The sequence below is a fragment of the Pseudorasbora parva genome, chromosome 4, assembly GCF_024679245.1.
Source record: "Pseudorasbora parva isolate DD20220531a chromosome 4, ASM2467924v1, whole genome shotgun sequence".
NCBI lineage: Eukaryota > Metazoa > Chordata > Actinopteri > Cypriniformes > Gobionidae > Pseudorasbora > Pseudorasbora parva.
In genome coordinates this window covers 13202760-13226959 of record NC_090175.1, presented here as the reverse complement: position 1 = coordinate 13226959, position 24200 = coordinate 13202760, and the positions used below count along the sequence as shown (strand labels likewise).

At 39.0% G+C, this 24200-nt stretch overlaps 1 protein-coding gene across 4 annotated transcripts in view; it reads right to left on the bottom strand.

The window, feature by feature from the left end:
* Window positions 1-872: 872 nt before the first annotated feature.
* Window positions 873-24200, bottom strand: part of lef1 (lymphoid enhancer-binding factor 1) — a 49855-nt gene continuing 26527 nt past the window's right edge. Inside the window, exons 4-11 of one of the 4 annotated variants that reach the window (XM_067440969.1) lie at window positions 21512-21644; window positions 19242-19335; window positions 18889-19008; window positions 16005-16167; window positions 15287-15394; window positions 12071-12119; window positions 11055-11095; window positions 873-2178 (exon numbers count right to left, since the gene is read on the bottom strand). In XM_067440969.1, coding sequence (XP_067297070.1) covers window positions 11061-11095; window positions 12071-12119; window positions 15287-15394; window positions 16005-16167; window positions 18889-19008; window positions 19242-19335; window positions 21512-21644 — 702 coding nt within the window. In that variant the 3' untranslated portion in view covers window positions 873-2178; window positions 11055-11060. The remainder of the gene's footprint in view (window positions 2179-11054; window positions 11096-12070; window positions 12120-15286; window positions 15395-16004; window positions 16168-18888; window positions 19009-19241; window positions 19336-21511; window positions 21645-24200) is intronic. The other 3 variants (XM_067440970.1, XM_067440967.1, XM_067440968.1) reach the window with 3 other exon arrangements.

The window sequence follows — 24200 nt, the reverse complement described above, 5'->3', positions numbered from 1 at the left end:
CATTTACATTCAGATAGTTTAGTTTGCTCGATACTATGCTGGATCAGATTAACATGACTACTAGTAGTGTAATGAGGCAGGCATGTTTCATCTTCTTCCAATAGATGGCGCCCTATCATATATATTGTTCTTTACAGCCAGTTCAGCTGTTGTAGCAAATATATCCTTAATGAGACCAAAAAAAGACTTTCCAAACACAGAAAAGCATCAAGACAGATTAAAAGACTGATAACTATGCGAACTCTGTATAATTGTTAATCAAACAGGCAGAAATCACAAAACATTTTATTAAGAACTATGTTTAAATATTATTTATTTGTACACTGGTAACTTTTACATCATAATGTAGCTGGTATTCATATTTAAGTTTGGGTTGGGAACTTGCCCAAAACACCAAATGTTCATAACTCTCTACGGGCAGCGTTTCATGCATAAGGTGGCACTGTAGTACCATAAACGACGACGACGACGCCGACAGCTTTACTGATATGCAGAACATCCTACATACACAGCTCCTTTTGTATGCTGTCATAGTGAATCTGCCATTGCATTCAGCATGCTTAAAAATCATGCTTTGTATTATTTTGTCCCCCAATTTTGTAAGGAGTATAATGAATGGCTATTTAATTATTTTAGCTATATTGCAAATCATCCCTTATTATCGTGTACTTAAGGCCGAATGAATATTCAAATGCATATTAAAATGAACAGTAGCTGCATTTTATTTCTCGTTGATTTTAAGAAGCCTTTTGAAGTTTCCCCAGAGATCCACCGGATATTATTCCTAATGCTTCTTGTAGGATGTAGAAATGCATTCTCTACTTAACCGTGAAAAAATGTCAGTGTGTATAATAAAATAAACACTGCAATCGTTTTCAGTCAAAGATGCCTATTTATTTTCATAAAAAAAGACATGTTGAAACAGTTCGAATGTGACCACTTGGAAGCAAAATGCTACACCAAGTTAACGATTCAAAATATGACAATGAATGTACAAAAAAAAATGCTAAGAGAATAATTAAAAAGAATAAAATGTGGAAATGTTTGCATGGAATAAACATGGTAAAAGACCACTCTATTACCTACCAGAGAGACAGAGGTACATTGCAATTAAAGAAAGACTGCCAAGTGCTGGGGTAAATATATATAGATATATATCTGCTTCATTTGTCAATTTAGATCAATAAAATATAGGCCTCTGGGTACCTACTCTTTCACCTTTGTCCTAATGTTGCCTGCAAAAATACCAAGAAAACTGACATCCAGACATCTCTTTTTAAAAAGTACACATTGAGCATTATTTTACATCTGCGCAAGTAGAGACTGAGAAGTCAATATCCGTTACAAATAGTTATCAAAAAGAAGACTTTCAAATGTTATTTCTGCAAGACGCTTCAACAAGAAAAATGGCTTTCCTGTCTCCAAGCTTATTTTCGTATACCATTATATATATATATATAAAATAATGATTAAAAAAATCATTTAAAATATACACCGAGAAATTAAAATAAAGAATAATACAAAAAAAAAAAAAGCATTCAAAATAAACTTGAACCCAAGATGTTGAGGAGAAATCAAAACATCGACCCTTTTTGCACCAATGTGTCAAAATGCGAAACGCAACCAATGGAGATTGTTTCCAGGGCAACGTGTGATCCTTAAAATGTTGCGATAGAACGTTGTGAGGTGCGTCGGGCCCCCGCGATGCTACATTTTACGGGGCACAAGAGGAAGTGAGGGAGTGACGTAGTGAACACACAGAAGAGACAGAGGTGCCAAATAACTTAGAATAACTTAGGAACAGGTGTAGGAACGTGTGTGTTTGTTTACATGTGGCCGTGTGTGCGCTTTACAAACGGTCGTGGAACATAATCAGTGCAACGCCTTCGGCTTCGGGAGTGAATTCAGGACAGAAAACGACAAAAAAAGGAACGTTCAAAGGAGTATTCACGGGTCTGCGTGAGGGCCTGTGTTGGTGATTGTCTGTTCTCAGTTCAACGTCTCTACAGCAGCGCCTGCGGCCGAGGAGCAGATTCGAGGACCCTCTGGATATTCCGCAGGGGTCAAGAGGTGACAGAGGGGTGAAAGGTTGAGGAGTCTAGCAGGCTTCCATCTCTAAAAGGGGGCCTGTAGCTGCTGTCTTGGCTTTGCAAGAGGAAAAAGAAGTCCGTTTTCCTCCTATAGAACACAAATTAAGAGGAAAACATGGTTAGATATTAAAAAGTTATATATTATTATTATTTTTATTATACTTTAAGGAATAATTCACCCAAAATTTTAAATTCTGTCAACATTATCATGTTTTTTTTTTTTTAGGTCCATACAGTGAAAGTTGGTCGTGTGTGCTGTTTTGGACCCCAATGATTTTCATTGTATGGACAAAAACAGTGAATAAATGACAGATAAAAAAAAAAAAAATCTAGAGTGACCTATCCCTTTAAGAAAATAAACATTTTGCAATACCTGCAAAAATTAGGCACATTATTTAAAAAAAAACTATCAAATTCATAATAAAAAAAGGTCACTATTCATAGTAACTGAACAGCGAAGCACATTTCGCGCATGAATTTTCTATTTTGAGGTAATTTTTTGTATTGCACATTAGGACATTTAAAGCAAAAACAGCAAATTTATAACAAACTGGCGCACTCAAAAATGTCCCCTAGCATGCCGTTCTGAAAGGAAAATTATTATTGTCCAACATTATTCAAGAATCGCATTCTCAAAAACCCAAAGTTTTTCCATCACAAACGGTTTGTCCAATCAGAATCCCTTTTGAGATGTGAAATATTAAACGTAACCGACTATTTTGGCCGACAAGCCGTATGGGGCTATTTCAGAAGTGCATCAAATGGAATTCCTGATCAAAGTGAGAAGCAGGAATACAGGAGCAAACCTCTGATGGATAGAGAGAGAGAGAGAGAGAGAGAGAGAGAGAGAGAGAGAGAGAGAGAGAGAGAGAGAGAGAGAGAGAGAGAGAGAGAGAGAGAGAGAGAGAGAGAGAGAGAGATAAAATGCAAGACTAGTAGCGGGCTCCTCCCTGGAGCGGAGGTCGAACGCAACCTTTTTTTCTTCTTGAGATGTCAGTTTTGCTCCACAACTCCACCCTGGACCACTTTCACACATAAATACACTCGTACACCCGTGCGGACGGCGTTACCACATGTGGATGAAAGGCAACTACTTTTCAAGGGAGATCTGACCCTGGTGCCGAACGAGGATAGAGAAAGAGAGTCACAGAATAAAGTGAGCGGGGACCCTTTTATTTACCTCCCCTGACCACCCTTTTCATCCTATGATCTCAAAGCTTCCCTGTGCCCTGCGCCCCCTTCCTGGAGAGCGCTTTCCTTCCCGGCCGCAGATGAAAAAGGCTGGCATGCTTTCCTGCCTTTCCCCGCCAGCCTCCTGTTGGAAGGGGAGGGGGTGCGTCGGGGTGTTTGGAGAGGTTAGAGCGGTGCCGTCGGGCCACGCTTTACAGTCCTCTCTGATACAAACGCAGGGATTCAAGAGCTACTTCCCATTTGAGCTGTGGAATGTCGAGGCCCTGCTCGCAGGAAATGAAACGCTCCTCTGTATTCGAGGGCCAGCCTCTCTCCGTCCTTCTCTTCGGCTCACTCCGCGGTAGTGAGGCTGTTCTTTGAAGTGTGGGAGGTTAAGATAACAGGCATGGCCCTGTGTCACTCAATTGGCCCGTTCACCTCCTGGGGCGAATCATAAAGCCTGCAGCTGGGACTAACACACCACCTTCTTTTCCCCGGTCTAACCCTTCCCTTTCCCAAAAAACCAGAGAAGACGGCTTGAAGTGGTCAGAGAGCAAGAAAAAAATATTGTTCTGAAAAACTGGAGAAAGTGGGCTGCGGTTTTACGTTTGCCGCTAAATGTTCACTGCGCGCAGTTCAAATTTTCTAACCGCGTCTATGTGCAGGAATTGGTGGGGTCACTAGGAGGCAGCACTAAGAGTTGGAAAGTTGCTTTCAAGAATAGTCAATGATAATGGAAAACTTGACAAAAAATTATTGACTAAATTCCAGTAAAAATAGCTTAAAATATATAAAAAATTTATTTCTTTTTGAGTTCTTCAGAGAATGCATTATAATATGAATGTTTTATCTTACTGCGCTAATATATATTTTTAAATACACTTACCAAAATATATAATATAAAATAAAAATTATGAAAAAATGGCTCAAAAATGCATTTTGTATTCAAAATACATTCTGTGAAAAAGAAAAAAAGGATTATGCAGTGTTGCATTTTAATATGTCATATTTCAAGGACACACTTAAAAAATTGTTTGCCTATAAAAACAATGGAAGTCAAGTGGAGAAAATGACAACAAAGGATGTGCAAAGAGGTCGATAGATTTGTATATCTTGAGTTTGACAGTATAAAGAGGACACGAATTGTGCTGCCTAAATACAGGTCAAGTGGAGTATTATAAAGCAGACGTACTGCACATGTGCTTCAGGGTCAAAGAGAACGTTTAACTGTGTTAGAAGTAACAGCAGCCAGAAAAACTAAGCATCCAGGCGCTAGTTCCAAAAAAATCTTAATTCGGGTGTAAAGCAATTGTTTCTACAAACACTTAGCTGTACGTGAGGAACAGGAGCTTTACGATGAACCATGGGCAGGGAATTAGAGTATGGACGAAGAGCTCATATCTGGGTTGTGTTAAGCCTAGTCAGCTGAAAAGGTCCACTTTCACACCAAACTGACTTTGGACCAGTGACCTTGTGTTGTAGCACTTGGCTTCGTTTCTAGTTTGGCAGCGTCCTTCAAGGAGTCCATAAAAATTCAACAGGCACTATAACCAATGATCTGCTAGGAGGAGTATGGGTTCAAAAAACCCCGGCCTGAGTAATAAAAACAGCACCTGGATGAAAAATCTGATTTAAACAAACCGCTTCGTTCAGTCAGCACTTCCTTTGGCCCTGAGACAGTAACATTAAAGAGGGGAAAAACTCTTACACAATTACGTCTGTATAACTGCAAACCAACCATGGCAGTGGCCTTTCTCCTGCGATCTCTCTAAGGAGGCAGAGGAAAGAATGTTCACCTCAATAAAACCCTCAACAAAAAAAAAAACATCAGGTGAGGGTAGGGGACATGAGAAGGGCGAAGGCTTGAGTGGGGTCTGCCCACATCTGAGAAATGGTGGGATGGGAGCCCAGGAACGACGTGCTCCTGCAAAGCCTAAGCTGCAAGCCAGGCCGGCACTATCAAAGAGCTGCACAATGACTGCACCCCTCCACCGCCCAGCCGCTTCAAAGGCCTCGCCACCGCTCGCAGTCAGCAGCGGGAGGGAGGGAGGAGCGGGGGAAGAGGAGCGGGGGTTCCGCCTGCTTTCACAATAGGAGCCAGATTTACTCCCTAGGAGAGGAACTCCAGAAAAGAGCAGACGACGGCTGGGGCGTGAAAGAGCGAGAACGAGAGGAGAGGAAACGTAGTAGACGCCACACAGTTTACCGATTCCTCTGCTGCTTGGCGTGCTACAGTAGGTCTACATCTGGACACATGTGACAACATACTAAGATCTAAACCAAAGATCTGATGTGGGTTATTCGCATATTGAATTCAACAATTTCTGCAAGTTTGTTCCTTGCACCTACATACCAGCAACTCCCAGGCTCTTTTTATAGCGCTGAAGACTTTCTTGGCAGCAGTACATGGAAGGAAACCTCTGGGTTTCCGCTGCCCTCAATAACATTAACCAGCTTATAGTAAGTGTCTTGTACTCGAGGATTCAGCATCATGCTGAATTGGATTGAGAATTCATTTAAAATTTCAATTCAGTTCCTGAATTTGAATTGAGGTAGGAAACAGAATGCAGTGCTGCAATTCCAATTTGAATGAAGAATACAAATGAATTGAAATCAAAATAAATCCATACAATTACATTTTTTCTTAGCAACGCAAAGTATGTCAAAGTCTTGTCAATAAGTTTTGGTGGGGAAAAAACTCTTGAAGTTTGACATGCATATAGATAGAGTACATATACAGATAAATAGACAGATATATAGAATAAATGCAGTTTTCCCTGGTCAATTGCACCCGGTTTCGTAGTTTTCCATCTCTCTATAGGGGCATTTCACATGCTTGTCAAAATTAAAAGTTTGATTCTTCAGTTTCTGTTAGTGCCGCCCAGAATGTAATGTTAAGATTTGCGCCTTTGTAGCCTAGAAATCTAGACGCACCCTAGCGGCAGCAAATCTAATATCAGGATAGTCTAGCAACTCTCCGTTGGCTTGCGAGCTGGAAAAACCAAACGCTGGTCAGGCCAATCACATCGCGTATAGCAGGGCTATTCAAATCTTACCCTGGAGGGCCAATGCAGTGCAGAGTTTAGCTCCAACCTTAATCAAGCACACCTAAACATGCTAATCAATGTCTCCAGGATCATTAGAAAATCACAGGTGGGTGTGTTTGATCAGGGTTGGAGCTAAACTCTGCAGTGCATTGGCCCTCCAGGGTAAGATTTGAATAGCCCTGGCGTATAGAGTCGGTGGGCGGGCTTAACAAAATGACTGCAGAGTTGTGACGGACGGTCTGCGTGCTACTTTAAAACAAAGAAGCTGGCGAACGCTGGTCTTTCGAATTGGCTTTGGCCACCCAAAAATGAAAATTCTGTCATTAATGACTCACCCTCATGTTGTTCGATACCCGTCAAATCTCTGTTCATCTTCGGAACACAAATGAAAATATTTTCGTTTAAATCCGACGGCCCAGAAAGGCCTTTATTGTCACCAATATCATTACCAGCTGTAGTTATTTAGTTTTTTTTTGTGTGCACAAAACCTATTCTCGTCGCTTCATAAAATGATTGTAGAACCACTGTAGTGAGATGGGCTTTGTATCAACGTCTTTAGTGCCTTTATGGGTCTTGAGAGAGGAAATGACATTGGTGTCAATGAAGGCCTTTCTGAGCCATCAAATTTCCACATAAATATCTTCATTTGTGTTCCGAAGATGAACAAAGGTCATATGGATGTCGAACGGCATGAGGGTAAGTAATTAATGACAACATTTTTGGGTGAACTAACCCTTTAAAGTTTTCTTTGAGAAAAGAACAAAGATCGGCTCTGAAGTCATTCTTAAGAAGGGGAGAAGTGTTCAGAGTTCAGCCGACTGGATACAGCAAAAGTTTAATCGATCAACAAGCTCTGCTTCACGTTGTCTGGTTGGTTGTAGCGCTATCCTATCACATGCAGAGAGAGTTTGAAAGAAAACCGTTTATCCCGCCCCTCGGATTGAGCCGTCAATGGTGAGTTCCCAGACCAAACGTCTTGATGAGGGTCTGGTTTATCTGGCTAGCGTGTTTGTGGAATGTGGAATTGAATTCAAAAATTGTGAAGCAAATCAGTCGATACTTTAAAAGGATCCCATATCTCTATACCCAAGTAAAAATATCCTAATTTGGATATTTGGATGTGTACTGCTGCAAGAAACCAAGCCATGAAACAGTTCCAACAATTCACACAATAACAGAGACACTTGATAATGAGATCTGGTTAAACACTGGGACGAAGCCATGTCTTCTCAGAGTAATGGATATTGCAGAAGGACATGCAAATGTAAGTACAAACAGGATGGATGGATGGATGGATGGATGGATGGATGGATGGATGGATGGATGGATGGATGGATGGATGGATGGATGGATGGATGGATGGATGGATGGATGGATGGATGGGTGGGTGGGTGGGTGGGTGGGTGGGTGGGTGGGTGGGTGGGTGGGTAGGTAGATAGATAGATAGATAGATAGATAGATAGATAGATAGATAGATAGATAGATAGATAGATAGATAGATAGATAGATAGATAGATAGATAGATAGATAGATAGATAGATAGATAGATAGATAGATAGATAGATAGATAGATAGATAGATAGATAGATATTACAGACAGAAAAAAAAACATTTCTGGTAAAGCAACCCAAGGTACTTAGTTACAACTTACTATAAATTAAAAGGATTTTAGGCACAAAGGGTATCAGTTATTCTGCCATTCATGGGCTTGAGGCAGAGTGGACATCAAGAAGAGAGACAAGGCGCTCTCATCAGCACACAAGGGACTTTTAGTTTCTTCCCCTCTCATGCCTTTTCATCAAAGGCTGACTTCTGACTTCTGGCCTCACTCATCACAGACATAGAGCTGGGTAAAGATGACCCAGTTCGGGCACAGCTGTCCAGTAGCACTTGCTTCACAGAGCAGGCTATGAACTCAAAAGTGGCCAGCACCTCCAACGGCTTCCCACACTGCCTCACCATTGTCAACCTCAGAAACACTGAAAGCTTTCAAACCTTCGGCCGACCACTCCCAACAGTACGGTAAATCTCATATAGGACTTGCCAACAACATCAAACTTGGACAAAGAATCGCTATAAAAATCAAAAGTGAAACGCGGCAGAACAGTCAGCGTAACAGAGTCAATGTCCAGGTGGCAACAAAGCAGCGTGTTGAAATGTGCCAGACTGTGGTGACTCACAACCTTAGCTTCTTTGAATGACTAAGACTAGATCTTCAGAGCCAGCTTTCATTAAAAGACCACCATTGTTACACGGCTTTCCCCATTCCCAATGGGGAAAAAAATGCACAGTGGCAAAAAAGTAACAGCCCTGAGGGCATGTATGCCCCAGCTCAGATAACAATCTCAAAGCCTGCAAATCACAAGGGTTAGTCAGACAAAACCTCTCACAGCTAAATCTGAGAAACAGACACAGTTGAGAACAAGAAGAGGATGTGGAAATGTTGTACGAGCAGGAAAAGTGGGATGTGTGAAGAAGAAAATTCTATAACCTAAAATATATATAACTACAATGTACATTTTTATTTCAAGCTAGAGGTAAGGATAATGTGTCATTAGGCATCTAAAAAAAGACAGAACCTGTCCTTCATACCAAAAATAAAGTGGTAAAAACAGCTATAAAATTACCTCAAATTACTTGTTTTGTCCCTGAAAAATCCCCAGTTTTCCCATCCTAAATGCCTTACACATACATACTGAATTGCTGTAAAAAAAAAACATATAGTAATAGATACTGAGAAAAAAAAAATATTATATATATATATATATAAAAAGACTTAAATTTTTTTAATTAGTCTATTTTGACTTGTTTTACTGTAAATTATCAGAAAAATTATTAAAATAAGATTAAATGTTTTTGGAAATATGTACAATACCATTTAAAACTTTGGGGTCAGTAATTTTTCTTTAAATCAGTAATTTTATTCTGTAATGACTGATTAAATTGACCAATAAAAGGACATTTATAGTGTTACAAAAGATTTCTGTTTAAAATAAATGCTGTCCTTTTAATCTCTCCATTCATCAAAGAATCCTGAAAGCGTTCTGCTTTCCACAATGGTATTAAACAGCACAACTGTTTTCAACTTTAATAGTAATCAGAAATGTTTCTTGAGCATGAAATCATCATACAGAATGATTTCTGAAGGATCGTGTGACATTGAAGACTGAAGAGCTTTGAAACCACAGGAATACATTGTATTTAAAAAATATATTTAAAACAAATAACAGCTATTTTAAATTGTAATAATATTTGGCAATATTGCTGTTTTTGCTCTATTTTTCTAACTTTTTATAAAAATTTTAAAAAATTAACAAATCGTGTATATTCAATACATGTGCATTTTGTTTTAAAAAAGCTCTAAAAATATCATATTCAGTGTTGCTTCAATTAAATGTATCTTGGTTTGGGGTCTTTTACTGGAAAATAAGCAACAAAAAAATACTTGTTAATAGCATGTTACATCTTCGTGCTATTATGATGATCCTATCCATTATCCAAAATGTTATCACTCTTTTTATTTAAACGTATTAAAGTGTACAGTCCTTTGTATGGCGAATAAATTAAGACAAATTTGATGTTTCTCAGTCTGTCAGGTCTGCATGAATTGACAAGCAGTGGCAATATTCTCTCTTTTATGTATATTAGTTTAAGGTTGCCACGATGAATCAGCTGGAGCGTCAATCCCCAGTTTGCTAATTACCGAATCGAAGATAGAACGTCTTTTAGCTGCGTTTTCAAAGCTACTGCAGCCCACAGAGAGAGAAAAAAAGAAGAAAGAGAGAGTGAAACAGTCCAATTTGTGTTTGAGAGCCACGGGGGTAGTGAACTGATCAACCGTAAAACCTTTGTCTTGTAGGATTTTTGTGAAGGACCATATTTGTCACATCTGTGCCGCTTTCATGACAAAAAGATGTGGGGTGACTTAATAAGAGGGAAAATAGATATGTTCTCTAGAAAGTAAAATGTTCTCTTGCTCACACTTTCACCTGACGGAGAGCATTTTCTTGTTTGTTTTAGAGAACTAAATTCTTTTAGGCCAGTTGCTAGTTTAATCGCCTAAAAAATTAAAAAGCACAACGCAAGCCAAATTTGCTGGCAAGGGCTTCATTCATTCACAGGGCTGGCTAGATAACACATGGGGGCCATATGGGTGAATGCTAAAAGAGTTAGCTTACATCTGGGTCGACTCTTTCAAAAACCATCCCAGTTTCCAAATGTTCTCAAAAAAAGCGCCAGTCCAACATGGCCGTGAGCCACAGGATTGAATGTTGATGGTGCATGCCAAATATCAATGATGGAAGGAAGGAATGAATGAGGGAAGAAACCTGATAGTGTGGACTTGTTGTTCTGAGCCGACTTTGTCGAGATGATTCTGTTCTGTGATCTTTCAAACAAATGGTAGCCTATGCTTGAAAACCGTTCTTGACAAAAGCATTGGTCTTCTGAAAATACTAACGATGCCACAAGCCACACATCAGTGTACAGGAAAAGGGATGTAATGGAGTTCTCAAACAGAGTTAGGAAAGAAAAATGACTTGTCACAACAATTCATCAGTATGTTCAGAGGAGTAAACCCTTTAACAATAGCGCACACAACAGCTTTCGTGAATGGTTGATTGGTGAACTCAAGGTTTGCCTTTAGGATTAGTCTCATGTATTTCTGATTGCTAAGAACCACATTAGAAAATAGAGAGTTTCCGACATCATGACTCAATCAGACCAGAGGTACGGAAGAGGCTCTTACCATTGTTCAGATGTACGCCGTTTTCATTCTCTGGCCTGTACCTGCAGGAAATCGTAGCTTTTAATTACCAGGATGTGCCTCCAAATAACACATAAGTCCATCTCTGGTCTTAATTGTCAATGTAGGGCCAACAAACATAATTTGCTGGCATATTTAACACATTGTTCATTAAAGAAACAGTTCAGCCAATAATGAAAAATCTGTCATCATTTACTCAACCTTTATGACTTACTTTCTTCCAATGAACACAAAAAGAGAAAATCTGAATAATGTGCTGTTCAGGAGGATTCTGGTGAATTGAATGAAATGATTTTCTGAAAAGATCTGACCCAATTCCATTCACAAATTAAACGCCGCTATAAATTAGAGCTGTATTGCATTTTTTTGTTATTTTGTATATAGCCCCAGATCTCATCCTTCAAAAATTCACCTTTTGTGTTCCATAAAAGAAAAAATCATATCCATTTGGAAAACATGAGGTAGTGTAAATGATCCCAGATGCCATTTGAGTTTTTGGGTGAACCATCCATTTAACTTTATTATACACTTTAAATGATATACCATCTAGATTTAGCGCCAGATATACATTGTACAAGCACACATTGCAAATGCATTTATAAAAGGGCAAATTGCCAGAAAAGATAGAAACTATGAAGGAAGCACTTTAAAACAGACTAATCCTAAAGACTTAATTGTGAGGAGAAGATGGAAAGATGGGGTGGTTGGATGGCGTGTACTGTAAATAATGTTGTGAAAATTACAAAATAAAGAAATATACAGATATATTGTGGCTTTTAGGGCAACCAACAAAGTCTTAAATTCATTAACGTTCATGTTGACTTTAGAAATGTGCTTTTATGGTTGGAGTTCGCTGTTGAAAGTGTGTGTTGAGCATGCGGTATCCCATCATTAACCACTTGCCACCTTTTTCACAAACTAAGCGACATTAGCTAAATAAGTGTGTAGATTTATAAAAACGGATTAACAGCCGGTATAGATAGGCTTTGGAGTCTTACCTGGGGCAGGTTCCTGGATCTTTTCCCTCTTCCGCTTCTTTTTCTTTCCCTGTAAAACAGTCAGAGGAATATTTAAAGGGTTGCCACAAAAGCATGACATTTCTGCCATTTGTCAATTGACAAAATACTCCTCAGTGTAATATTTAATACAATTAAATAAAATATAAAATAAAACAGATCCAATACCCCTTTTCCAATTCCTCTGGATTCAATGGCCTAATCACCAATCAGAAAGTTAAACAAGAATAAAACATCTGCCCCTGCTCCAATTGACACGACAAACACTCCTCTAGAGTGAGAAGTCTGGACTGCTTTAGGATTTGTAGCTTACTCGAAATCCCCCGGCAGGATGACTATAGGTATAGATAGTGCCGCACTGTCATTTTGCAGTCCAATATGAGCCATGCTTTTGGTTGCCTGCTGTAAAGTCTGATAATCCACTTATTCAGTCACTAATCTGTGTATTCTAGCCCTGGCTGACAGAACCAAGAAGCCCAGAGCAGTAAAAGCGTCGATGACAGAGCAGGGATACGCTCAGAATCCTTAGCAATATTAAATACAAGTGCTCTCCCACCACTAATATATAAGTGGAGATGAAAGTTCATCTGTCTTTGAAGTGTTTCATTTGAGTCCTGTTGCTTTTCCATTTGGTGATTAGTGTGAAAGCCAGGTTTTAGTTTTAGCATCACATCCTGGCACTTCACATTGAGTGATATATTTATGCCGGTTAAAACTTCACACCATACCTTTTGGATTCAAATTCTACAAGCGAACTGCCTTGATATCTGCCACACTTTAATATTGAGGAAATGATTAGCATTACGTTAGCAATATGTCCTTTCTGGAAAACCACCAGGTACAGTGTGTGTTACAACTGTAAGAGTTTGAGAGTGATACTGAAGGCTGAGTAGAATGGCTATTCCAACGCTAACTCACAAACAATTTGTACATATTTTAAGACTTGGCTAATTCATTCAAATTTTTACAAACTCACTCATATGTGACGGGTAGGTTTAGGGGCTGGGTTTGAGGTAGCTCAATCATACGAATTCATTTGAACTTATCAAATACGTACGATTTAGCAAAAATCTAGAATTAGCCACCTTGTAAAATATGTACAAATTGCCGTGAGATTGGTTGGCTATGCACATCACGTCCAAATCTTATATCAAGATGTAACTGGCCTCATTCATGTACCATAAGCTGAATGAACAAATGAATGAATGTAAATCTGACATTTTTTTCTGTTCTTGTAACTGAGCCTCATTTATGAAACCAAGCAGAATTGTGTAATTTGTTCATAAAAGCAACATTATGAAAACTGTCACATTCAACGAAATATACGAAAGAGCACACAAATTAGTTCCACTTGTGTTTCATGAACAGTCTTAAAACCAAGACCAATACGTTTTCAATAACAATTTACGCAAGTTCTGCTATTTTCCGAGCTTCATTTACTAAAGCAGAACAAATTTATCAGAAAACCATTCGTATGTGAAGCATCGATTTTGATGTAACAATTTTTATTTTATTTTTTATGAACGATTAACACGATTAACTCAGATTTTCTGAGCCTCATTTATGAAACTTGAGAAGAATAAATAGGCAAATCAGCAATAAAACCCTTAGTTTGTATATTTGTACGTATACATTCAATGCAATAATTTACAGAAAAGCCTTTATTTTAACAATTGACAAATTTTTTCATGAATGAGGCAAAATGTAATTCATTTAAACGAACAATCTGAATAATCAGCAATAGTAGTCATTTGTAAAACAAAGATCAGCTATTTTGTTAAAGGGTTAGCTCACTTCAAAATCTCACTTCTATCTCATCCAAGGTGTTTGTCTCTTCCTTTCTTTAGTTGAAAATAAAAAAAATTGAAGAACACATTCCAGGATTTTTCACCACATAATGGACTTTGAAGGCAACCAAATCCAAATCAGTGCAGTTTCAAAGGGCTTCAGAGGCTCTGCGCGATCCCTGATGAGGAGTAGGGTCTTATCTAGCAAAAACATCGGCCATTTTCAAGAAAAAATAAACATTTATATACATTTTAACCTAAATTGCTCATCTTGCGCTGCTCTGTAATGCACTACGGATTACGTAATCGCGTCGAAACCGTCAGACTATATGTAGGCCGAAGTATCGCCCCAAGCGAACGTGAGAAGACGAATACAAACTGCCTTTACCAAAAAAAAAATCTTCAACTTCAAAATCGTCCGGTATCGTTGTTTTACCTTTTTTTGCTAAAGGATGTTTGTATCGGTCTTCGTACGTGTGCTTTGTAAACACGGAGCGCCACTTCCGCCTATGTCTAGCGTGACCTTTCCGCCGTGTTACGTAATCCATGGCGTGCCACAGAGCAGCGCAAGATGAGCAATTTAGATTAAAACGTATGAACATTTTTATTTAATGTTTTTGAAAATGATCGATTGTTTCACTAGACAAGACCCTATTCCTCATCTGGGATTGTGCAGAGCCTCTGAAGCCCTTTGAAACTGCACTGATCTGGACCTTCAACCTGTTGGTCGTCATAGAGGTCCATTATCTGGAGAAAAATCCTGGAGTGTTTTCCTCAAAACACTTCATTTCTTTTCAGCTGAAGAAACAAAGACATGAACATCTTGAATGAGATGGGGATCGGTACATTTCATTAGTAAAGTTCATTTTGAAGAGAACTAACCCTTAAAGGCTAAGTTGATTTTTGTTATAAATTAAATATAACAAATTGCTATCCATCTTGTGAATATTTGCATTATTTTAATATATATTTGAATAGGACTTTAGACTTTTCTGGCCGAAGAACCTAGTTCTTCTAAAAAGAGTCTTTTAGAAATTTGATAGTGTCCTTCTTACATGTAGTTACTGTAGTAATTAACTATAAATTATTCATAATTACATCCAACTAACACTAAATTAACCCCTATTCCTAATCCTATAGTAAGTACAAGTAGTTAATTATTATTACTCAGTACTTAAATGTATAATTACACTGTAACACGGACACCTTAACATAAAGTGTAACCTACTTATTTTACAACAGGTTTTTATAAGATTAACATTCGCACTACAAAACAAACAATATAGACTTGTGAATCCTTTTGTGTCCTCTGCATTAGTGATTATGCATATATTTTCACAGCATTATATTTACTCTCATGCAATCAACATACAACACAACTCTCAGGCGGTGTGTTAGTGTGGACACTTACATAATTGTCTCTGGCAGACCATCCTGGGTAAAGCTGCATATGGAGCTGCCGTTCCTTGCGGGCTAATTCGTAATACTTAGCTTGCTCTTCCCGAGATAAAGCATGCCACTGTTCGGTGCAGAGAGAGATTAGAGAGAGGGGGGGAAAGTAGTCAATTACTGACATGCACTTTTAAGTTCTTTCCAAAGAGACGCGTGCTGGCGTTTGGCTAAAAATCCTTGTTAACTCAAATGTTGCGTGTGTGTGTGTGTGTGTGTGTGTGTGTGTGTGTGCACGTGTAAATGTGTGTGGGTATGCGTGTGTGTGTGCGTGCCTGGGGGTGGAATGGAACATGATGAAGAGATTAACATGTGCAGCGATGAGAGAAGGGAAGAAGAAAAAAAAAACACGAAACTTTGATTTCATATCAAAACACTGGTTTCAATTTAGCGGCGCTTTACTTCAAACCATGTCAGGGTGCAATTACCCCACACCGCCGCAAAACGGTCCTTTGCTGTGGCTAGCTGCCTCAAACCGCCGTAAAGCATTAAATATGTTTAATGGTTCCTCTTTTTTTCAATTCAGAAAAAGGAGGAATACACTCTACCAACCAGCTACCTGCCCAGTTTCTGAACCGTCAGCTTGTGTGTTGGTGTACGTCTTAAATTGAGTTCGAAGTGCTAACTACGATCTCGTGGTAAAAGAGACCCCAAGGCGTGACTGCAAACCAGATACGTACCCTCCGGCCGAGGATCTGATTGATTGCGGCGCTCTCCTTCAGCGTGCATTCGGCCACCACATTGGCCCGCATCTCTTTCATATACAGCATGAAAGCGTTTAGAGGTTTCTTGATGTGAGGTCTTTTGGGCTCCTGCTCCTTTCTCTGCTCATGATGAGGTTTCCTGGAGAAACAGGAGGAGGAAAGAGTTAAAAAACGGGGGGAAGAATTAATTGATACAGAGAAATACAAAGGGGAAAAACGCTCAGAGGGTGGTGCGAAAGCGGCTGCCACAGCGACGCCATGGCGTGTGAGAGCGCCGAATGTCTGATTCCAACCACCAATCAGAAAGCTGCATGAGAGAACAATCTGGGAGCCAGTGCCGAAAAGCTAGCAGCGGCTTTTAATTATGTCCAGTTGGGTGCTTTCATGCAAAGAGATTACTTCACCAGTAATGGCAACCAAACCTTCATATTCCCTCTCTCTAGTCTACGAGAGTCCCAGTATTTCACTCCCATTGGTGACCTAGAGCCAATGCCTCAAGCCAATGACTCATTATCGTTGAAATCAGATGCACCACAAATACAATTTTAGCTGACTGATAAATGGACAATATTAAAGTTCTATAATATTTTGTCTGAATAAAAAAAAAAAAATCATTTAAAGTTGCAATGAAACGAAAGTAGCAACAGATCTTTTCATTCATACGGTGACGTGCATCTGAGTGTGACGGATTATTGAAAAAAATGTAGGCTGGGACTTCTATGCATCGGTTGTTAACTGGACTGAGATTTGTGGGCGTTGCTCTCAAAATTGGAGACAGATGAACGTAAACTTGCAAAGATGGAAGGCATCAAGGCACGTCGGAATCAAATGTTAGTTTCACTTCCCGTGTCCTGAGACACCTTCATCTGATCGATTTATGAAGGCAACATTGATGCGTCTTTCTCTGACTTTGATATCCCACAATCGTGTGCTTTTCATTCTGTAACAGTTAACTCTTTCCCTGCCAAACACATAACTTTCCATTATTTGTGAGAAAATGCATCCCTGCCAAACACTGTTAGACGCTAGGGGGGCGCTATTATGCATCTTCTGAATGAGTACTGAATCTCCTGATCAAAACACACGCGACGGAAACAAGCGATCGTATGTGAGCAAATGCATATGCGAAATAACATGATCATCAACATTAAACATCATAGAAATGAAAACGAATGTTACTGAATGAAATGTGGACCCAGGCTGAGCTACAGGGCTGTGCAAGCATTAGGGGTGTTGATGGACTCGATCTCCTCCATCTGTGTTTGATCATCGCTCTGAATCTGATCTGGAAACAGTCTTTCACAAAAACGTTCTATGAAACTTACCAATAATCAAGTGTTTATAAAAAAAGGTATGCATGAAGCTAGAATAAAATGTTTTTATTGTTATTTTATTTTTTTTAAAGCAGAGGGTCTGCTCTATCTTTTAATATATATCATGCTCAGATATTCATAAAACAAAATATTCTATGGGACATTACATTTTTGTGAAAATGATCAAACCCTGACGGTGGCTATTAACTTTTTTTAAATCGCTGGCTGGGAAAGAGTTAAAGATGGCGTCTGAAAGTTGCGTTTGGTGGTAATTTTCAGTGTAAATGTACATTTCTAGTGAGAAATTACAATTGTAACGATTAAGTACTCATTTAGTTATTACCAATGCTCTTTCTATTTTTTCATAGATTATTAAAGTATAGAGAAGATCAGTTTTGGACAGTTTTTTTCTGCTAAAGGCCTCAATATACATCAAGTGAAATTGAAAAACGAACTGATATGATGTAAATTCCTACAAAATCGGTTTTGTGTTCTTAAAAACGTAACGTAATAGGTGGGTGTGCGCTGAGGCTCCGCCTTCTTTCACGTGGAAGTCTTCGCTGGTTTATTTCTACCTTCGAGGAAGTTGATGAAATGAGACACTGGCACTGTTTTTCATGTGTACTACTGTAAAGCTTTGTGCAATCTATTGTATAAAGATATGTTAATAATAAACTATAAATAATTAATATAAATAATTAAATAATAAAGATAAATTAATAATAACAATAAACGTGACGTGACTTTACTGGAGTGCCGAATCGCAGAGCGCATGCAAACATATTCACGGTTCCTTGATCAGTTGCTCTTCTTATGCTTTCTTTAAAAATATTACAAGAATATTCTTATGTAAATATACATATTTACATATTAATGTAACCGTCGCTCTCATAAGTGTGGGATGTTCGCTAAAAGTATATTGCTGCTCACGTATTTCCAACTTCTGGTTTACCGCTAAGCAAAGAATGAAAAAGAACTTCGCTGTGAGTATTTCGGGGACTTTAGTCCTTGCCTGATGAGGCAGCGAGGTAACAAGTCAGCTGCCAAAAGTTTTTGGACGCAGCCTAAATTATTGGAGAAATCCTGCATACATCCCCAGAGAGAAGTCACCGGAAGGACCAGTTATAACAATTTGATTAAATATTGTAAGGTCAGAAAAAAGAAAAGATAAAACATATGTACAGATGAATTGTTCACAATTAAGATCTATGATATGCATGTAGAAAATGCTAAAACTTAAAATGCTAAAAGCAAAGTGAAAAATGGATATGAATTTTTCAAGATTTACTAAAGATTGCATTTAACAATGTTATTAAATTAATCCTGTTTTTAAAGATTAACTTTGACTGTTAGATGACAGTAATATGCACAAATAATGAGAATACTATCTCATGTCAATATTTCCAATATTAACCAATACCAGTAAATTAAAACAGAGCCATCTCTAATGATGGCCAATAATCAATGCAGTATGTTATCAGGAAACATAAAGGTTGTATTTTTAGCATGCCGTAGAAAGCTTGCAGCTGAATGGACAAGACACTCACATGTGCATCAGGTCTGTGTCGTGCTGCGGTTCATGTTTCACCTGCGGGTTGACAATGGCGGGGTGGGGGATTCCCGTGGCATGGGGTCCAGGAGGGCCTGGTACCATGTGATGAGAGAACCTGAAAGTTAAAAAAAAATAATGCGTGTGTGTTCATGTGTCATTTCACCATACATGAAGATTCATGCTCTCAAAATAAAACAAGTCTATGCAGCCAGTGTATGGAATGTCCTGTCTCTACACAAATTGCTCTAAAACAACCTGATCTGCTTACGTGAAAACCATTCGTTTCACGGTTGTCGACAACCATCGTTCTCTTAAATGTAACCTGTAACCGGCCATGTGTGTACTCACCATCCCAGAGGAGGGGTCATCTGTCCAACTCCCCCTGGGGAGAGCGGGTAGAAATTGGGAATGTCAGGTCCAGGATGATGCCTGGGCATACCTGCTTCAGGATTCAAGAAGAGGCAGATGAGAAAACGAGAGAGGCGTGTGTTAATGTGAGACAGACACATCTGGAAAACAGCAGTGTGACATCAATGTGTGCTGCACAGTTGGGCCCTACGGTCCGGTGCGGTGCATAAGCGGATCATGGGATAATTAGGAATGCTTTTGCGCTGTTCTAATAAGCCCCGCTGATATGATTCATGCTGCTTATGGATGTCAGTTGGCCTGCGGTACTAAGCTTCTCAACTTCACCCAAAACACACGCGTGCACACTCACACAAACACACATTTGCACCAAGGTCAAGACTGTGTTTGTGTATAAAGACTTAAATCAAGGAGAGGAAAGTGAAGTAAGGCCCTAGGGCTAAATTAAACTGTCAAAGGGGTGTCCATGGATGACAACAAAGCCCTAGGGATACACACACACACACAGCAAGAACATCCCATTTAAAAACAACCCCTGCATCCTTTTTCTCTGCATTGTTTCACATGGAGCTCAGAATGTGTGGTCTGTTACTGCAAAAGGGCTAAACTGGATATTAAATCACTGTGTTAAGTACTAGATAACATCACTGTCTTCCTCAGCACTGCATAGGTGACATAAACGGAGAAAGAAAATCATTTCAGAATGATCATGGAAATAAACATTTCGTTTTTACTGGAATAATATGCACAGTAGGATCAGAAATGTGTAAATGTGGTCCACTTTGACTTCATGTCGACTATCTGTGCTCTCTGGGTACTAAGTAAAAGGACCGGAACGTTAATCTTTCATATTTTCTTTGTGTAAGTGTATTATCCATTCCGCCCTCAGCGTATTATGTCTGATGAATAAGTGACTCCATGTTTGTGTTTGTGTATGAAAACAGGGCAAGTTTTGGATCATTGGCCAATCTGCTTGTGGCGTGCAGCCTCGTTTAGGCTATTTATAGCTCTCCAGACCTCCTTCACTTCATCACATCCTGTCTGCCCTCTCCCGCGCCAGTTGCCACAGAGGTGAGTGTTAGCCGGAAGGAGCACATATGGAGTTGGGTTCGCGTGCAACAACGCCTGCCAAAAATCTCAACGCCCCTTTTAAACTTTAACCTCACCTCCTTTTACAGACTTGGGGGAAATCGGATTCTACTAAGAATGAACTGTTAGCTTATTAAAGTGTAAGTGTATAGTTAATGTCTCTTCGGATCAGTGATATTACAGAAACAGTGCTTAAAAACACCAGGAAATAACATTCCAACAGACTTAAAAGGATAGTCCACTCTAAAATTATCATCTTGTATTCAGCCTCATGTCCTTCTAAACCTGCATTTACTGTGGAACCAAAAAATGTGTATTTTGTAGTATGTTGTTAATCAAACAGTTTTGATGACCAATAATTTCTATTAGTCTGAAACAAGAAAAACATGGGGGGAAATTTCTCAAAAATCTTCTATTGTTTTACAGAATTAAAGTCAAAGAGATTTGGACACCATGAGAGTGATTAAATACATTTAAAAAAATAATATTTTATGTGAATATAACACCATTTTTAACCCATATTTTTACCAGTTTCTCAATAATGCCAGTTATAATCTTGGTAAAACTACATTATTAAAAAAGTAATAACTTCCTTCGCCTATACAAAACAATTTTCTTTTCCCCTGATGTAACCAAAATATTAACTAATAATATCAAAGCCTAGATTTCATTTAAATAAAATGGATTAAATCAAGCTCCGCCCTAATTCATTTTCCACACAATATTCCAAAACATCAAAATGCTTCAAATTAAAGGTATTAGCTCCAACTTAATGGTTAATAATTGGTGAGCTTCTCATTTACTTGATCTAAAGATTATTTATTTCTGTCCAAAATAGTTTATGTGTACAATGTCGTAACTGCCAAAATGCCAATTTTCTTTGAGCCTAAAGTCAAAGTTGCGGCGGACTTATCAAAGCTAATTGGTACTGGCTGCAATTCTGAATTTTGACTATAATTTCATTTTAAATGTATTTGTGTAGCACATGGATATTATAGCTAACTAAAATAAAAATAAAACCATTTAATACCTAATGTGCAGACCAATAACAGATGAGGATAATGTCTTTAAGTCATATTTATAGCTGCTAAATTGTGATTTTATATGACTTTTAGGTTGCAGTGAACACCAGTAGAGTATTTGTGTGGTTTGCATGCGTTTACCTTGCTTGGGGTTGACGTCCTGTGGGTGGTGTCCCGAGTGTGGGCCGGGGGCGAAGTGCTCATCGCTGTATGTGATCAGAGGGGTGAGGGGGTGAACGGCATGGGACGGCTGAACCACTGGCACCTTATTTGACTGCACAAAACAGAGGGGGAAAAAAGGATATTGTAACACATCATATATGAGCGAGGCATTCAGACTAACAAATGGACAAAAAAAGTTGAGCATTCACACTTCCAGCTCACCAACGATGATGTGTGGATTGTCTACTGCAGTACTTTGGGGCAGAAACGAATGAATAAAGAAAGGGGGTTGGGAGAGACAGAGTGTGGGTTAGAGGAGGAGAGAATGAGAAACAGGGAGGGAGGATGGGAACGCCACAGGGCAGAGGCAGACCAGAGGTCTCGGGGCTGAAGATCAAAGGGAATCATTAGCCAGTGAATAAGGGAGTTCATTACAGAGCCCCGGCCGTCTGGGATGGAACTAAGCAGGGTTAATCACGTCAGCAGCGAACTCAACACACACACACACACACACATACACACACACATACACAGCTCTGAGCTGACTCACAAAGCAATGCTCAGCACACACAAAAGGACATCAAGTACAGAGTGTGCAAGAACATGGAGCAATTTTTTGGATAATTGGTGAGCTTCTCCTTTACCTGACGATCTATTTCTGTCCAAAATAGTTTATTAATGAGATATGCGCACAATGTTGTTACTCCCAAACTTCCTTGAGCTTGAAGTCAAAGTTGGGGGCTTGACAATTAAAGAATCAGAGGAAGCCAAGTGGTGCTGGTTGCAATTGTGAATTTTCACCATAGAACTTTATATGCATTTAAGTAGCTCATGACTATTATACTTAACTAGAATACAAATAAAACCATGAAAGAACATTTGTCACTTGAAATAAAACTTAAACTTGCTTTTGTTTTGTTTTTTAGCTAGCTGCCACAGCAACATATCACATTTCATTTAGTTGAACTTGATGTAGCCTACTAAAACAGCTAAAACTGAAATAAAAATTAAATTAAAAGTAAAAAAAAAACATTTCAAAATACCGGTTAAGACTATAGTAGACTCTAAATCAACACCGGTGTAGCTCTGATAGCAATAACGCTTAGAAAAAAAATATTTTTATGAGGAGACAAATGTATGTCCCATTTATTAGTGTGGTGAGAATGATGAAATATCATAACACATGCACATTCCCTCACCCTTCATTTATTTGCACTAGCGCTATAAAAATGGTCCTGTATTTGTTAGCAAATATATAAAAAGTAACTCATTACATTTGTTCATAGTGAGTGGGAAATTCCCAGGAAGTCTTAAAGGCAGTTTATAATCAAATCACATTTCAACAAATGCATTAAAAATGTCCTATGAAATCAATCTGAATATAAAACAAACATGAAATCCCTTAGAAAGAAAAGTGCACACAAAAAACATCAGTTATTGATTGTGCACTGTTCCTTAAAACTTAATTTAGGTTCAGCTGTGTTGAATCTCCAATTGCAGAACTTTACCCATCTCTCTGGGGTAAGAAGCGGCCCACCCCTGCCACAGGCAAAACTCCCACAGGCACAAATGAGTGGTTTGTCCTAATTCGGGAGCAAAGGTTGCCGTTTCCGACCGGCTAATTGGCCAGAGAGGCAGGTGTAGGGTGCCATTTCCTCGGCAGACATACTGCAGTAAAACCATGGGGAGGGAAGAGTGTGTCCGTGCGCGTTTGGAGGGGGGCGTTATTTCGGAGTCTCTCAGAAACGGGAGCGTCTGAGAGGGAGGACGATGATATGAATGGCATTCTCTGGAAAGATCTCAGCTCTGACAGCCAACACTAGGAGCTCCAAACACGTCGAAAACACCTACATTTTCCAATGCATTCTTTGGGAGTCTTGAGACTAGTATGCTGATGATACACAACTCTATATTTCTTTATTACTCAATGCTTTTGAAAATGCCAGATGTAGGACATGCTCCTTGATCCTATGTTGGTCCTGGAAAAATAAATCTACTCCTAACCCTATCCCCAACCCAAACCCTATTAAAACCAAAGCTAAATGTTAGGTTGATCATGTTATTGAAGCCCTAAGCTCTAAGCATATCCCTAAAATATGCTGGGAATGTTGTTCCAAGACCAACAAGGATGTTGAACCAGGAGCTTGTCCTCAAATTCAAGTAGGGGTGTAGCAATAGCAAATATTATAATTAACCACTTTTAGAAGGTTATTTTGCCCCACTTTTGGGGTAATAACTTAAACGTATATAAACTTTGCTTTACTTCACTGCAAAGGAAACAAATTGCAGCCAGCTGAAATGTCATTTTGAGACTAAGACCAAGTCTCTGCCAACAGTTCACATCTGTAGTCAATCGAACAAATTTGAAATTGGTACTGGGCAAACGTTATGTGTACAGTTACTATTCATGACCCAGGCTGACAAGGTTTATGATGGGTCAGATTCTGTCAGATGATTATTTTTGTTAAGACTTGTTTATCAATATGATGGCTAGTATTATAAATCTATATAAGTGAATTAACATGCTTCAAGTGAAACTGGGCATTAACAAACAAACTAATTAATTAATTGCAGTGTTTCCGCTACATTCCTTCCTTCCAGGCGGGCCGCCACACCAAAAATCATCCCTGCCACGGGCAAGGCTTTTCAGTGACGTCTAATATTGTGC